Source organism: Schistocerca piceifrons, chromosome 9, assembly GCF_021461385.2.
Source record: "Schistocerca piceifrons isolate TAMUIC-IGC-003096 chromosome 9, iqSchPice1.1, whole genome shotgun sequence".
In the NCBI taxonomy this organism is placed as follows: domain Eukaryota; kingdom Metazoa; phylum Arthropoda; class Insecta; order Orthoptera; family Acrididae; genus Schistocerca; species Schistocerca piceifrons.
This window is the reverse complement of record NC_060146.1, coordinates 158,023,269-158,040,847: the sequence shown is the minus strand read 5'-3', so window position 1 is coordinate 158,040,847 and position 17,579 is coordinate 158,023,269. Positions and strand designations below refer to the sequence as shown.

The 17,579-nt window shown below is 40.3% G+C and overlaps 1 protein-coding gene and 2 non-coding genes across 8 annotated transcripts in view; 1 reads left to right on the top strand and 2 right to left on the bottom strand.

Moving 5' to 3' along the window:
• Positions 1-17,579, bottom strand: part of LOC124717045 — a 127,525-nt gene that overhangs the window by 38,929 nt on the left and 71,017 nt on the right. For all 6 annotated transcript variants that reach the window (XM_047243707.1, XM_047243709.1, XM_047243706.1 and 3 more), the window contains 2 exons: positions 12,603-12,748; positions 5,857-6,042 (listed from right to left, as the gene is read on the bottom strand). In XM_047243707.1, the coding sequence (XP_047099663.1) occupies positions 5,857-6,042; positions 12,603-12,748 (332 nt within the window). The remainder of the gene's footprint in view (positions 1-5,856; positions 6,043-12,602; positions 12,749-17,579) is intronic.
• Positions 11,718-11,792, bottom strand: Trnap-cgg. Its single transcript has one exon. It is a non-coding gene; the product is annotated as a tRNA-Pro (tRNA).
• Trnap-cgg lies at positions 11,955-12,029 on the top strand. The gene has a single exon. It is a non-coding gene; the product is annotated as a tRNA-Pro (tRNA).

Genomic DNA, 17,579 nt, shown 5'->3' with positions numbered 1-17,579 from the left:
TCTTATTTGGAGGAAAATGTTACCAATATTGCGTGGTAACATTTGGTCTGAATATTTCAGTATCCATATTTATACGGGCTCTAGACAAAGTATTAGGAAAGGAGTTGAGTAGCAAGATTACAGTGTATGTGGACGATATACTCATAGCTACCAAAAGTTGGAAGGAACATTGTACTATATTGAGAGAGGTGTTTCAAGCATTGCATAAAGGAGGAATGACATTACGATTGAAGAAATCTGAATTTGTGAAAAGTGAGATTATGTTTGTAGGTTACATAATTAGTAGTCAAGGAATTAAGAAAGATCCAGAGAAGATTAAAGCGAGAAAGGAATTCCCTGTGCCCAAGTGTAGGATGCATTTGAAAGCTTTTCTAGGATTGTGTGGTTTCTACAGAAAATATGTGTCAGTCCAGGCATTTAATAGTCCAGCACTCAATGAGTTACTAAAGAAAAGTAAAGCTTTTGTTTGGTCAAAAGAGTGTCAGGAGGCATTTGAACATCTGAAAGAGAAACTTAGTGATGATAGTATTTTAAGTCATCCAGACTTAAGTCTGCCCTTTTGCTCAGAAACGGACAGCAGTGGATATGGATTAGGTGCACACTTATTCCAAGTAGTCAGTTTGGAGGGGCATGAGGAAAGCATTTGCAAGCAGGACATTGAGTAAATGTGAACGTAACTATACCATTTCAGAAAAAGAAGCTCTAGCAATAATTTGGGCATTTAAAAAATTTTATAACTTTTGTGGGGACATAAAGTAATAGTATATACTGACCATCAGGCATTGACATTTCTTAGTAAATGTAAGCTAGTAAATACCAGATTGACACGATGGGTGTTGTATTTACAGCAGTTTGACATTGAAATAAAGTATATAAAAGGTGAACAGAACGTAGTATCAGATGCTTTGTCCAGGCTACCTATAGGAATGAGACCAGAAGAAGGAGTGTTAGGAGAAGAGGGTTACAAGAGAATTTACTACATAAAAGGGATGAAAAATCAGAAAGAAATCAACAGTATATGTAAGAATTTAAGAAGGGAACAGAATAAGGATCCATTTTTAGTATTAGTGAAAACTGAGCTTAGAAAGAGGGGTAATGATAAGATGCAAAAATATTATTGTGTATTTGATGGACTATTGTTCAGAAGGAGAGAGGAAACGTCAGATGTGTGGAGAGTATGCTGGCCGGAGGAACATGTAGTAGCATTAGTTGATCGCATACATTTAAGTTATGGGCATTGTGGAACAAAGAAATGTTTGGAGAAATTGACAGAATCAGTATATTTTAACAATATGGCAAGGAGGATCCATGCAAGATTGAAGACGTGTGACCTCTGCCAGAAGGTGAAGGTAACAAATCAGAAGAGTAGGGGTCCAATGCAATCCATTTTACCCAAAGATACCTTAGAAATTGTGGCTTTGGATTTCTATGGTCCATTACCTAAGACTATAGGAGGTAGAAGAAAATAAAGGGCTAGTTAAAGAACGTGTGGTAAAACGAATGTTACGGAGGAAGAAAAGACATAATGGGAAAGGAAAGTTAACTAACGTAGAAGTAGGAGACCTCGTGTTGGTCAAATCCCACGAGAAATCCAAAGAAATTACTTCAGAAATTTCAAAGTTTTTTCAGGTATACAAGGGTCCCTTTGAGGTGGCTGACATACCTCATACCAATGCATACTGTCTAATCTTTCCTAAGTCAAAGAAAAAACTATGGTGTACGGAACATAGAGGACTCAAAGCTGTATAGAAAGAAAATACAAGAGTAAAAAGTTCACAAATAAAGAAAGAGACTCTAAAAGTAGAGGAAACCACTACTGTATATAATTGTAGTAGGTATTACTAAAATTTTGTAAAGACTATAATAATAGGGCACGTTTTGATACTGTGGTGGTATGGCAGAAACTAAAAAATATATGTGTAATGTAAGACTGTATTTAATGAAGGAATTAACATGTTACTGTGTGATTTAAATTAGAATAGGCAAACTGAACTGAAAATTATCATGTTGTTTATTAGTTCTTAATCACCATTATAATCATAGTATTATTATGTGTGTCATGTAACATGTCTTGTCTTTCCAAGAGGAATTCAAAATAATTTAGCACATTTAAGTAATGGTTTCAAACAATAGTAAACATGACGGGAGGCAGGATGGTATTTCATCCCGACCTTGTATAAACAACCTGGGATGAAATAGAGGGGCATACATAATGCCACAACTAAGCATAGCGCAGCAGTTGAATAAGTGAACGCTCATGCCATCTGTTGGATAGCTGCGCAAACAAAAGCACAGGTGCTTCCGCCTGGTGGCAGTCAAATGAAATAGCGCTATGAGTAAGACAGTATATGAATAGTGCTGCGCTCGGACGACAAAATAAAGAAGCATTAAACTAGGATAATATTATTACGTATAGTAAAAATATTAATTTAAAATTAGTTTTATATATATATATATATATATATACAAGCAGACATATTTAAAGACAAAGAGTTTGTCTTTAAATATGTCTGCTTGTGTCTGTATGTGTGGATGGATATGTGCGTGTGTGCGAGTGTATACCTGTCCTTTTTTCCCCCTAAGGTAAGTCTTTCCGCTCCCGGGATTGGAATGACTCCTTACCCTCTCCCTTAAAACCCACTTCCTTTCGTCTTCCCCTCTCCTTCCCTCTTTCCTGATGAGGCAACAGTTTGTTGCGAAAGCTTGAATTTTGTGTGTATGTTTGTGTTTGTTTGTGTGTCTATCGACCTGCCAGCGCTTTTGTTCGGTAAGTCACCTCATCTTTGTTTTTTTATATATAATTTTTCCCACGTGGAATGTTTCCTTCCAATATATATATATATATATATATATATATATATATATATATATATATATATATATATATATATATATATATATATATATATATATATATATATATATATATATATATTAAACTAATATAAAATGACTGTAACTGAATATGGTAATGTTATGGTATGTCCATTTGTAAACAGAGAACATGGCATAGTGTAAATTAATGTTTAAATGTGAGGGAAATCCCCGAGAACGCGGACAATGCAGGTTGGCGCGTGAATTTGGCAGTAGAGAGAGATGTTTCTGGAACTGTTCAGATGCAGAACCGAGATCACGCGGCGCGAAAGTGACGGTTTTAGTACGGTACGGTAACGTTGCTTATAGACAGTTAAAAGTGAGCTTACAACAAACACGAACTGGATTTATGGTGTGTCAGCAAGTCAAATGGACAATAAGGCTTGCAGGATGCAACATTTCGACAGAGACGGCTTGTGAGCAATATAGTTGCTGTTCCCGCTCAAAAAGCACATGGCATGCCTTGTGGAAGTCTGCGTAATTTACGACGGACTGCAGCGACCAGCAGCAAGGTATGAAATGACCAGTGTCTGCAGCTAATGTTGCAATGTGATCTTACTACCATATGAGATCCACTGATGAGCTCACGCCAGCACAAGCAACGAACTAGTAGTTATCGTATGACAGTGTTTTCACAAATGGTGCATTTTATACCGCCGCCATAACAATTACATTTATCCGTAGTGAACCAGTTTATGTATTTATCAAGTCAAGTTCTCTACAGTGTAATGTCTGAGTGAAATAATAAGTTTGTGATTCAAAGTGCATTCCATGAGTGTCATCAATTATTTACAGAAAATAGTTCATTATTATCCCAAATCCATCACTGTGTGTGTGTGTGTGTGTGTGTGTGTGTGCAGCAATACCAGTAAAAAGGCTATATTATGTATCGGTGTATTAATGCAATAAGAGGATATAATTGGAGTTAATGCCGAAAATTTCCAACAAACGCCGGATTATACAACTGACAGAAGACGCCAGGTATTGTGCCACATTAATGTGGTGGCTTTCAGTACATTATCAACGTAAAAACCCATTCAGTTTCATTAGAACAAAATGATTCTAAAGTAATGTTTTTTAACATCTCTAGTAACCATCAGTTCTATAGTGTTCACTGATTATTCAATTAAAGAATTTATTGCCACCACAGTACTCATTGTACCTTCAGTACAATGCAAATTCAGTAACATTAAAATCATTACTGACAGTTGGTGTAGATCAATCTAACTTACAGTAAGTTCAAGTGTTTATCATATGTGTGTGTATATTGTGTTACGTCAATGTTGTTCGCCTGCTAGGCGTGATTAACGTATACCAGTTAGTGCATTCTGTTCAGTCACTTCGAAGAGGTTACTTTTGTTAATGAAAATCAGAATTCATTTAACATTCGATTTCTTGTACGCCATCGCCAATATTTATTCAGTAATTCTGTGTAGTAGGCTATTCAGGCTTATTACACGCGATAGCCGCTTTCCAGACGTCCGATGCCACATGGTCTAAAACTATTACAGCACATTCGGATAGTGGCATTGCAACATCTACACCTGGAAATGTCTTACAATTTAAATCATGGGTCCTAAATCTCTGTCTTAGCATTATATAATCTAGCTGAAACCTTCCAGTGTTTCCAGGCCTCTTCCACGTATTCAACCTTCTTTCATGATTCTTAAAGTGTTAGCTATGATTAAGTTATGTTCTGTGCAAAATTCTACCAGGCAGCTTCCTCTTTTATTCCTTAGCCCCATTTCATATTCACCTACTACGTTTCCTCCTCTTCCTTTTCCTACTATCGAATTCTATTTCCCCTCCATGGCTATTAAATTTTCGTCTCTCTTCATCATCTGAATAATTTCTTTTATCTCATCATACAATTCTTCAATCTCTTCGTCATCTGTGGAGCTAGTTGGCATATAAACTTGTACTACTGTGGTAGGCGTGGGCTTCGTGTCTATCTTGGCAACAATAATGCGTTCACTATGTTGTTCATAATAGCTGACCCGCACACTTATTTTTTATTCATTATTAAACCTACTCTTACCCCTATTTGGTTTTGTATTTATAACTCTGTATTCACCTGACCAGAAGTCTTGTTCCTCCTGCCACCAAACTTCACTAATTCCCACTATATCTAACTTTAACCTACCCATTTCCCTTTTTAAATTTTCTAACCTACCTGCCCAATTAAGGGATCTGACATTGCATGCTCCGATCCGTAGAACGCAAGTTTTCTTTCTCCTGATAACGACGTCCTCCTGAGTACAAGTGTGGTATCTACAAATCTATGAGAACCTTTACTGCAAAACAGAAATTTTTAAGTTGATAGAATTTAATGTCGTTTTCTCTGAGGTTTCACAAAATTGTCATTTTTTAAGTACAGCATTAAATTGTTGCAGTCACTAGTTCATAATTTCATGCATGTCCCTTGCCCTAGTGCTGTGAGTCAAATGCTACAAGACTGTTCAAGCAAGGTTAATAATGTATCTAGCGCTTTGGCGTATCGGCAAATCTCGAGCCTAAAACGCAAGCAGTGTTCATTAAGCCCACCCAATGGGACTGTTCAATATAAATTTGTAAGAAAACAGTGTGAAAGCTTCACATGTAAATGTAAGACAACTTCTGTCCTAATATATTAAACAATGTAAAAATGTTGACCTCATCAGCAGTTGCTTAATCTGTGAAAAGATCACCCCATATTTTTCGAATGATGAGTCTGGGAAGAAACCTCGTCTTATAATCAGGTAAATACGGTAATTTACAAAAACACCTGCTGTGTTCTCTAATCAAAGTGGATACAACAATCACCTTTTAATTATTTTTTATTATTTTGTGTGAATTTCTTTTTGTCAGTGATATTGCTTTTAAATTTCCTTACTCTGTTTGACTGTAGTAAAATACAGATTCCTATTTTAATTCTATTTTGTCCCTTTTTCTTTTACTTCTTTTCCTCCTATGCACTTTTAATGAGCAACTTCGATCCATTACCTTGTAACATTTCTCGCAGTATCGGAATGCAGGTCTGTTGTTCACGTTGCTGCACTGCAGACACGTCCAGTAATCTCTTCTCGGGATTTCTGGATCAAAGACGTCAGAGCTGCCTGATGAAGCACAGCTAGAATTTCCTCCGTTGTCCCATGTCTTGGGTGGTGGAAGCCCAACAACTTGAAGCTCCTGTTAACACAAACATAACACATATAGCACTACAGAAAGATTTCCACTGAGATCACTTGTATTCTTCAAAATTTAGCAGCAAACAGAAGGAAAGTAATAACAGTGATGGAAATTTTGCATTTTAGTAAAAACAAATGCCTCAGAACTACGTGTGAGGCAGATTCCGATAGGATGTACTTTGGTGGATGTAGCAGGCTGTCAGCCAATGATAAAACAGAAGTGAAGATTAAGGAGATCATAAACTATTAGCCACATTCTATTCATGAAACTGAACAGGATAATGCACCCAAAGTGCTGACCAGTCTGTCAACCTCTGAACATTGTGCTGCTATATGGAACTCTCAAATTCCAGAGAAGAAATAAATATTCAGTGAAAGAAACTGGCACCTTATTGCTCATGGAATGAAGGCCAGGAGTGCAAAATTAAGCTAGTAGGAGTATTGTGCAAAAATTATTTTAAACAGCTTATTAGATGAGCAATGTGCCTTAAACCTTTCAGGTAAAAAAAAAAGTGTAACAACATTAACCACGCATGAGCACAGGTGTGAGATTGTCAGCAACAATTCAAAAAATGGTAGCAGATACTTGTATTGAAAAAACTCCCTGACTTATAGAAGAGCTAAATATGCAAGAATACTGGCCCAATACACATTCCACAGAGTGACATGTGTAACTTGAGATGAGACACCCATGAAAGTGATCTGCACAATATGCTATAGCCTGGCAGTTTGACAGAAGACATCAAATTCTGCAATAAAAACTACAATGTTGACTTTCATAATGGTTGGAAAGGAAACTATTTAGGGACCATCCCAGCATTCATACTAAGCTACTAAGGGAAATCAATCTGGATATCCGGACAGGAATTCTGATCTCTCTCCTCCTGAGTACAAGCCCTGCAACTTTATTCCCAGACCATCACTCGTGCTGGATGTAGGAAGAAGCACGTGAGGGGCATTCAGAGAGGCGAGACGACAAAACTATATCCAAACAATAATTTCAGTTATTTATCAAGCACATAACCCCACCACACAAAGCTACACTATCTCAGCCTCATTTTTAGATGCTGCCTTGCCAAAGCTGTCCAAAGCATATGTGTGCTTCAGGACTCCGTGAACATATATTACTGAAATATACATCAGAGATGAAGAGGCAAATGAGAAAAATGACAAATCATTACAAATATTGAATCAGATTTCACACGGCATATATGGTTCTATTAGTTTATTATTTTTTGTACGTTTCTTGAGATGAAGAGCTCAAGTGCATCTATGTGAGAACTAATTAATTTTCTCTCTCATTTTCTAAAGAGAGAAAACTACTGTTTTACATTTTCAACAACTGTCTGGACAACAAAAGCTGACAGACATAAGTAGCTCACACCACAAAAATGCAGTATTTTCTTCAAATTTATATTTATATAATATATAATTGTATTGATTCTTAGCTGGTGAATCACTTTAAATACAATGGTGAAATGGCAACAGCACATCAGGGTATGCAGTCCTGAAACATGGAAAGTAATTTAAATTTGTCCTATCTCGGACTGCTTTCCAGCAGAACAGAAAGGATTGAGGGCACCAGAGGGTTATGAGGAAGAGGGAAGAGATCAGTGTTGAACTTCCTGCCAACAATGAAGTCATTAAAGATGGAGCACAATCCCGGATTAGGGAACAACGGAGAAGGAAAGCGGTTGCGTCCTTTCGAAGGAGCCATCCTGGCACTTGCCTTAAACAGTTTAGAGAAATAGCAGAAAACCTAAATCAGGATGGCTGGATGCAGATTTGAAGTGTCATGCTCCCAAATGTGAGTCCAGTGTGCTAACCACTGTGCTAACCCACTCAGTGGGCATTATGGTCATTCTGACCAATGAGTAGAGGAGATGGAAACTGCAAAGACAAAGTTGTTAGATAAAATCCTACAGACTGGGATTTGAGTGTCTGGATTCATCTGAGAGTTGGTGGAGTTCTAACACTTCAGAAGTAGGAGCACACGGAATTTAATAAAAAGAAAGGAATCGATAATGCGGACAAACTGGGTTGTATGTCAGCATCTAAATACATAGCTGGAATCATGGTGGATGTTTCAGGGGAATCTTACAATCTGTGTTGGGAATCTCTGTTCCTCCATTTACAGGATACACTACAGGATTACTAACAAATATAGCTGTAGAGGTAAGATGGCAAGAATGTCATTCGGAGGCAAATCAGTTAAGACAATAACTGAAAGCTGCCCTCAAGAGTGTATATCTCTTCCGGGAGCCCTACAGCCCCAGCACGTGACAGCCTATGCCAGTGAATTAACACTGTGATGTAGTAAAATTAAACTTCCACCTGCACTGCAAGAATCAAACTACGTCCTTTTACCACAGTGCAAAATTCTTACATACAGAGACAAAACCCTTACACTGAGTCTGAGTATTCAGTTACATCAAATGCTACCATACATTGAGGAAATGAGCAGCAAAGGAGCTATGTTAATACACAGCATGTGAATAAATACAAGACAACACCACTTCCACACTGCACCAGTAGTAATTAAGTACGTCATAACAGAACAGTTTACATGCACCAGTTGTGGGTCCTGCTACAGCAGACAGAAGCACTGTGGCCTTCAGTGTGCCTCTAAGAGATGGTCACATTAGGACTAGAGCCTTTACGGTCAGCTGTGAGACAACAATTGACCGGCTAACACAACATACATAGAATTTTATGCCAATGCTGATCCGCATTTGACAAAACATAAACATGAAATATAATCTCAAATAAGTGGCAGGTGTGACGGGAGATCTCAGAAAATTAGAGCAGAATTAGAGTGTTCGGGAAAGATTAAAACAGAGAGTGAAGGAACAAGTCACTTTCTCACAGCTCGTAGCTTTATTTCACATAATTTGTGTCAGATCGGGAGGAGGCACAGACAGTGTCCCAAATTTGGCACACCAGATGGTACGTGAGATTGTATCATATTTGAGTGCAAAGAGTATGCAGGAAAAGCTTGTCAGGGGTAGCAGATATAGAGAATGGAAAATTTTTGACTTAATACGAGACAATAACCAGAGCACTTTAAACACAGAGCACTTTAAACAATCTAGTGGAACAAACTGCAAAAAGAGCTGTGAAAGATTTTATCTGATATGTAGGCTTAGATGGCATGTAAACGTGAAGTCAGAAAAAAAAAAAAAAAATCACATCTTTGCTACATTCGCCTGTCAATGATCTTGGTGGATAATACCAGTGATGGTGAGGGAGACAGCTCTAACTGTCTGAACGCAGAACAGGGGTTCTCTACTGTGATATTGCTCCTTCACACCACCTACCTGCAAGTGCAACATTTTATGTAACACATTATATAATTTTCGTGCACTCCCTAATGTCGTAGAGTGCTAATCAGCCGATACTGACATTATATACACTTTATGTTATGCTATTTTTACTTTAACAAGAATAATCAATTTCTGAAAATTAATTTAATTAGATAGATAAAAAATCTACTCACCAAATTGCAGCAGAAGAAAACACTCATAAAAAGTTAATGAAATGTGCAAGCTTTCAGAGCCCATGGCTCCTCGTCCTGGCAGAAGGATTGAAGGGAAGGGATGAGGGACAATGGAAAATGCCTGTCAAGGTTTAGAAAATTGGAAGAATTATGGAAAAGTCACCCAGAGCCCTGGATCAGGGAAAACTTACCAGATGAAATGAGATGGAAAAACTATTTTTTCCATCCTATGCATTAAGTCTCCCCTGACCGGGGGAGACTTTTCCACAATTCTCCCATTTTCTTAAACCGTTCCAGTTCTTTTTGTTCATACTTCTCCCTTCCCCTTTAACCCTTCTGCCAGAAGAAGGCGTCACTGGCTCCAAAGGCTTGCATATTTCATTAACTTTTTATGTGTGTTTCCTCCTACTGCAGCTTTGTGAGCAGATTTCTTACCTATCCAATTATAAGCTATTTATACTTTGGCATTTAGTTAATAATGACATAAAATATTTAGGGTGGTGGTAGACTAGAAGACGAGACAAAACACAGCTGTTGAGAGCAGCAGAGAGCTGGCAAATCCAACTTTAGCGGTGCTGAGAGGGCAGAGGGAAGCAGTGTGTGGATACTGTATTAACTATTGCAGTACCGATGACTCCTAGATAATCCAGCACTGTACATTTGTGTAGCATCAGCACAGCCCCATTTCTGTTGATTGTCAGGCTATACTGTAACACTCAGGCAACAGTTATGTAAAGAATAAAGTTTAACAGTAATTTGGCTAGATGCTTGCTTTTTCAGCATTTAGCAATCACACTTTTCACACGTGTAGAGTATCACAGAATGTGACAACACTGATGGTCACGATGCACTCGGGGGATTCAATCAACAGTACACCTCGTCTGCACTGAAACACTGATTGCAGTAGCTGCAGAGTTGTTGGGACTCATCGAGCATTTTGGAAAGCTCCGGCGAATCGAAAGGCCTAACAGGCATAATTGGCACACAATTGTGAGGCCACAGCAAGCAAATGACTGACTGAACAAAACTATACTGAGTAATAAGGCGAACTGACCTAAAAATACTTTTTGCAGTTCCGTCATAACGTTGGCATTTCTCAATCAAAAATAAGTAACAGGAAGCAGTTTTAAAAAAAAAAGGGGGCCCCACAGGAATTGCACCTTGCCTAATAAGAGAGTAAGGCCATAGATTAAAAGACTTAAAACACAGTAAGGGACCAGAGAAAGTGATACTTATTTTTACTTAGCAATAAATGATAAAGTACAGAAAGTACACAGTATTGTCACACACAACTGTCAAGGAACTGTGTTGGCAAGGAAGGGTATTCTTAGACTCTCTACAACAGATCAGAAAATGTAATCAATTTCTCAAGCAACTCATCAAAGCTATGCCTCAGTCCTGCATTCTAACAGTAGATTCAAATGGAAACAAACACCATGTACGTCCTTCCTCAACATACACTACTAGTTCTTCAAAAGAGAAGTTTGATAAGTAAATTTCATGCCTCAACGAGGGAATTCATTCCCAGCTAAAAATCTTTCAAAATAGTAACACTGTTTCAACAAGCAGGTGTAAACAACATACAGTCAAACATTTTGGTGACAAACATGCATGAATCGAAAAAATGTATCTGACCACAGTGATGCACTCTCTTTTACACACATAACTCACCTAGTAAGCCAAATATAAATTTACTGAGACCAATGAAAAAGGTTTCAATAGCTTTCCATAAACTGAGAAACCAAAGCAAGGATTTTGGGGCTATTTCTAACCACCCCACAAAACAAGCACTGCAAATTACATGCAAGTTTTAATTGAAATTATTTCATTAACATTATTCCAATCATCTTAAGCGTGTGTGTGTGTGTGTGTGTGTGTGTGTGTGTGTGTGTGTGTGTGTGTATTTGTTTTTCTGAGGGAAAGGAGAGTCTGACAGAGTGATTAGAGGGGAAGAATATGGTGGAAGGGAGAAGGTTGACACAGAGACAAATTTATGAGAGGAAATAAAAACAATAACTTTTGTTCCACCACTTCAGCAACTGTAACTACATCATTAATCCAGTTGCAGCATTCTCAAACAAAAGTAAATGTGTTCACAAGTGTAAAATTGACAACAATTATGGAAGAGATGGATAATAATTAATTTACTAAAATGAAATTTCCTGGCAGATTAAAACTGTGTGCCCGACCGAGACTCGAACTCGGGACCTTTGCCTTCCGCGGGCAAGTGCTCTACCAACTGAGCTACCGAAGCACGACTCACGCCCGGTACTCACAGCTTTACTTCTGCCAGTATCTCGTCTCCTACCTTCCAAACTTTACAGAAGCTCTCCTGCGCAGGAGAGCTTCTGTAAAGTTTGGAAGGTAGGAGACGAGATACTGGCAGAAGTAAAGCTGTGAGTACCGGGCGTGAGTCGTGCTTCGGTAGCTCAGTTGGTAGAGCACTTGCCCGCGGAAGGCAAAGGTCCCGAGTTCGAGTCTCGGTCGGGCACACAGTTTTAATCAGCCAGGAAGTTTCATATCAGCGCACACTCTGCTGCAGAGTGAAAATCTCATTCTGGAATTTACTAAAATATTTGCATATATATTTGATAACATTACTCCCATTTTAAGCACCTGCACGATGCTAGGTTGCAATACGGCTCTAAGATCTCTTCTGGTGTTCAATAATATCTGCAAGAAATGAAACAGTCTTGCAAATAATTTTTTTTTTAAAAAAAGGGGTTGTAGAGGTACTGCAACTTAACATACTGCAGACAGATAAAATGAGAACCATCTGAGTAATAGTAAATGGTGAGCAAGAAAGGAAAAATGTGCAAGGGTGGAGTCACAACAAAGGAGGGGCAGAAGGAGAAAGCAGGGAGGGCAGGGAGGGATGCATCACCACACTGGCACAAGAGTACACAGTGGACAGGGGACACACACAAAGAGGTCACCCTCACAGTTCTGCGCCCCGCGTCACTCAAATTTCCCTGATCTTATGGGAAGTGGTATTTCGATGCAGGATACCAGTCAGTCAAAGTTGTGTCCGGCAGTTCTTAAATTCTTAATATCACAAAACTTACGTTCACACTGGCATCACTCGCAGTACTGCTATCGCCAAAAGGATTCGGCCCTTCATTAGGTGACCGTATTTCAAATTCGACACGACCTACTGCATTTCTCTCTGACCACTCACTGCTAGACGTTTCGCTGCTGCGGCAACATAAATCTGTAGGATGAAGGAGTGTTAATGACATTATTTCTGTCTACAGGCAATATTAGACAATTTACGAATATGTGGCAGCCTGAAGATTCGGCGGAGCCGGAAGGATCGGCAGCAGACACTGCGACACTGTTAAAGAAAAGAAAAGAAAAACGGGGTACAAAGATGAATGCGACACTCTACACCTTGCATTCGATAAACACAAACTAGTGATATTTCATAACATAATTGATACAATGAATGAAAACGTTAATAACACTTATTTTGTGTTACACTTTCACACAATATCTGAAACTATTAGCACGACCCAAATCTCACTTTAGCTATGAAAATTGTATACATAAAGTTTTGCTTTTCAGAAAGAAATGTTTTATTTTATGTTCCTAGTTGATTAATGCTATAAATGGATTGAACATGTATTCTGTCAAAACAATAAATGGACCGAGCACATATTCTGTCAAAACAGTCTTTTTCGTCAGCGTCCGAAAGGTATAGAAAGGAAAGCATTGCTGTTATTACAAAAGCAAAAACAGGTAACGGAAAGTCCTTGTCAAATCCTTTTTTGAGCTAGAGTACGTACACACACACACGTACACACACACACACACACACACACACACACGCACAGTGTCACTGCGATTACTATCCAAGTTGTTACTCTTAATCCTTAGTGACTTACCAAACAAAAGTGCTGGCAGGTCGATAGACACACAAACAAACACAAATATACACACAAAATTCAAGCTTTCGCAACAAATGGTTGCTTCATCAGAAAAGAGGGAAGGAGAGGGAAAGACGAAAGGATGTGGGTTTTAAGGGAGAGGGTAAGGAGTCATTCCAATCCCGGGAGCGGAAAGACTTACCTTGGGGGGAAAAAGGACAAGTATACACTCGCGCACACACACACACACACACACACACACACACACACACACACACACACATATCCATCAACACATACACAGACACAAGCAGACATTTGTAAGACAAAGAGTTTGGGCAGAGATGTCAGTCGAGGCGAAAGTACAGAGGCAAAGATGTTGTTGAAAGACAGGTGAGGTATGAGTGGCGGCAAATTGAAATTAGAAATTAGTGGAGATTGAGGCCTGGCGGATAACAAGAAGAGAGGATATACTGAAGGGCAAGTTCCCATCTCCGGAGTTCTGACAGGTTGGTGTTGGTGGGAAGTATCCAGATAACCCGGACGGTGTAACACTGTGCCAAGATGTGCTGGCCGTGCACCAAGGCATGTTTAGCCACAGGGTGATCCTCATTACCAACAAACACTGTCTGCCTGTGTCCATTCATGCGAATGGACAGTTTGTTGCTGGTCATTCCCACATAGAAAGCTTCACAGTGTAGGCAGGTCAGTTGGTAAATCACGTGGGTGCTTTCACACGTGGCTCTGCCTTTGATTGTGTACACCTTCCGGGTTACAGGACTGGAGTAGGTGGTGGTGGGAGGGTGCATGGGACAGGTTTTACACCGGGGGCGGTTACAAGGGTAGGAGCCAGAGGGTAGGGAAGGTGTTTTGGGGATTTCAGTGGGATGAACTAAGAGGTTACGAAGGTTAGGTGGACGGCGGAAAGACACTCTTGGTGGAGTGGGGAGGATTTCGTGAAGGATGGATCTCATTTCAGGGCAGGATTTGAGGAAGTCGTATCCCTGCTGGAGAGCCACATTCAGAGTCTGATCCAGTCCCGGAAAGTATCCTGTCACAAGTGGGGCACTTTTGGGATTCTTCTGTGGGAGGTTCTGGGTTTGAGGAGATGAGGAAGTGGCTCTGGTTATTTGCTTCTGTACCAGGTCGGGAGGGTAGTTGCGGGATGCAAAAGCTGTTTTCAGGTTGTTGGTGTAATGCTTCAGGGATTCTGGACTGGAGCAGATTCATTTGCCACGAAGACCTAGGCTGTAGGCAAGGGACCGTTTGATGTGGAATGGCTGGCAGCTGTCATAATGGAGGTACTGTTGCTTGTTGGTGGGTTTGATGTGGACGGACATGTGAAGCTGGCCATTGGACACACTGAGGTCAACGTCGAGGAAAGTGGCATGGGATTTGGAGTAGGACCAGGTGAATCTGATGGAACCAAAGGAGTTGAGGTTGGAGAGGAAATTCTGGAGTTTCTCTTCACTGTGAGTCCAGATCATGAAAATGTCATCAATAAATCTGTACCAAACTTTGGGTTGGCAGGCCTGGGTAACCAAGAAGGCTTCCTCTAAGTGACTCATGAATAGGTTGGCGTATGAGGGGGCCATCCTGGTACCCATGGCTGTTCCCTTTAATTGTTGGTATGTCTGGCCTTCGAAAGTGAAGAAGTTGTGGGTCAGGATGAAGCTGGCTAATGCAATGAGGAAAGAGGTTTTAGGTAGGGTGGCAGGTGATCGGCGTGAAAGGAAGTGCTCCATTGCAGAGAGACCCTGGACATGCAGAATATTTGTGTATAAGAAAGTGGCATCAAAACAAGGATGGTTTCCGGGGGTAACAGACTGGGTAAGGATTCCAGGTATTCGAGAAAGTGGTTGGTGTCTTTGATGAAGGATGGGAGACTGCATGTAATGGGTTGAAGGTGTTGATCTACGTAGGCAGAGATACGTTCTGTGGGGGCTTGGTAACCAGCTTCAATGGGACGGCCGGGATGATTGGGTTTGTGAATTTTAGGAAGTAGGTAGAAGGTAGGGGTGCGGGGTGTTGGTGGGGTCAGGAGGTTGATGGAGTCAGGTGAAAGGTTTTGTAGGGGGTCTAAGGTTCTGAGAATTCCTTGAAGCTCCGCCTGGACATCAGGAATGGGATTACCTTGGCAAACTTGGCCACTTTCCTCGACGTTGGCCTCCCATCTGTCAAATGGCCAGCTTCACACATCTGTCCACATCAAACCCACCAACAAGCAACAGTACCTCCATTATGACAGCTGCCAGCCATTCCACATCAAACGGTCCCTTGCCTACAGCTTAGGTCTTCGTGGCAAACGAATCTGCTCCAGTCCGGAATCCCTGAACCATTACACCAACCACCTGAAAACAGCTTTCGCATCCCGCAACTACCCTCCCGACCTGGTACAGAAGCAAATAACCAGAGCCACTTCCTCATCTCCTCAAACTCAGAACCTCCCACAGAAGAACCCCAAAAGTGCCCCACTTGTGACAGGATACTTTCCGGGACTGGATCAGACTCTGAATGTGGCTCTCCAGCAGGGATACGACTTCCTCAAATCCTGCCCTGAAATGAGATCCATCCTTCACGAAATCCTCCCCACTCCACCAAGAGTGTCTTTCCGCCGTCCACCTAACCTTCGTAACCTCTTAGTTCATCCCTATGAAATCCCCAAAACACCTTCCCTACCCTCTGGCTCCTACCCTTGTAACTGCCCCCAGTGTAAAACCTGTCCCATGCAGCCTCCCACCACCACCTACTCCAGTCCTGTAACCCGGAAGGTGTACACAATCAAAGGCAGAGCCACGTGTGAAAGTACCTACGTGATTTACCAACTGACCTGCCTACACTGTGAAACTTTCTATGTGGGAATGACCAGCAACAAACTGTCCATTCGCATGAATAGACACAGGCAGACAGTGTTTGTTGGTAATGAGGATCACCCTGTGGCTAAACATGCCTTGGTGCACGGCCAGCACATCTTGGCACAGTGTTACACCGTCCGGGTTATCTGGATACTTCCCACTAACACCAACCTGTCAGAACTCCGGAGATGGGAACTTGCCCTTCAGTATATCCTCTCTTCTCGTTATCCGCCAGGCCTCAATCTCCGCTAATTTCTAATTTCAATTTGCCGCCACTCATACCTCACCTGTCTTTCAACAACATCTTTGCCACTGTACTTTCGCCTCGACTGATATCTCTGCCCAAACTCTTTGCCTTTACAAATGTCTGCTTGTGTGTGTGTGTGTGTGTGTGTGTGTGTGTGTGTGTGTGTGCGTGGTGTGCGTGTGTGTGTGTGTGCGTGTGTGTGTGCGCGTGTGTGCACGCGCGTATACCTGTCCTTTTCCCCCCCTAAGGTAAGTCTTTCCGCTCCCGGGATTGGAATGACTCCTTACCCTCTCCCTTAAAATCCACATCCTTTCGTCTTTCCCTCTCCTTCCCTCTTCCCTCTTCCCTGATGAAGCAACCGTTTGTTGCGAAAGCTTGAATTTTGTGTGTATGTTTGTGTGTCTATCGACCAGCCAGCACTTTCGTTTGGTAAGTCACATCATCTTTTTTTTTTAGATATATTTTTCCCACGTGGAATGTTTCCCTCTATATATATATATATATCTCACTTATAAACTCACATGGGAAGTATCTTATTTTTTTAAATATAATCTACACCAGTTGAAAATGGTAAAATTTATACTTGCATTGCTTCAAGATCTAATAAAATCAGTAATTTTTTATATAGAAGGCTGTGGATATCTGTGTTACAAAAGTTAAATTACATGTCAAAAACAGTATCGTATCATTTCATATTACAAACACGTGTTTTATGTTGAAGGGCTAACATTTTTCCGAAGAAAAGTGACGAGCAGATTGGTAAATCTGCTCAAAAAGTAAAGTATGACGCCAAAACAAAATGTTTTTAAGAAACGTGGGTTTCATGGTAATAGATTTTCGAATAAAAGGAAACATTGTGTTCAACATGTGGCATGTGAAGTTACAAACAATGAAATACAGGCAAACTCGTCAGTATTTAGAGAAACACCTATTAGTGCTTCGAAGATTAAAATAAAACGTTGTCACACACAGTTTTCTCAAAATGAAAGTGATGTACATGGTAGGTTAGGTTATATTCTGATAGATTTACACATCCTAACAAGGGTGTTAGGTGAATGTATGTGTTGTAAAATA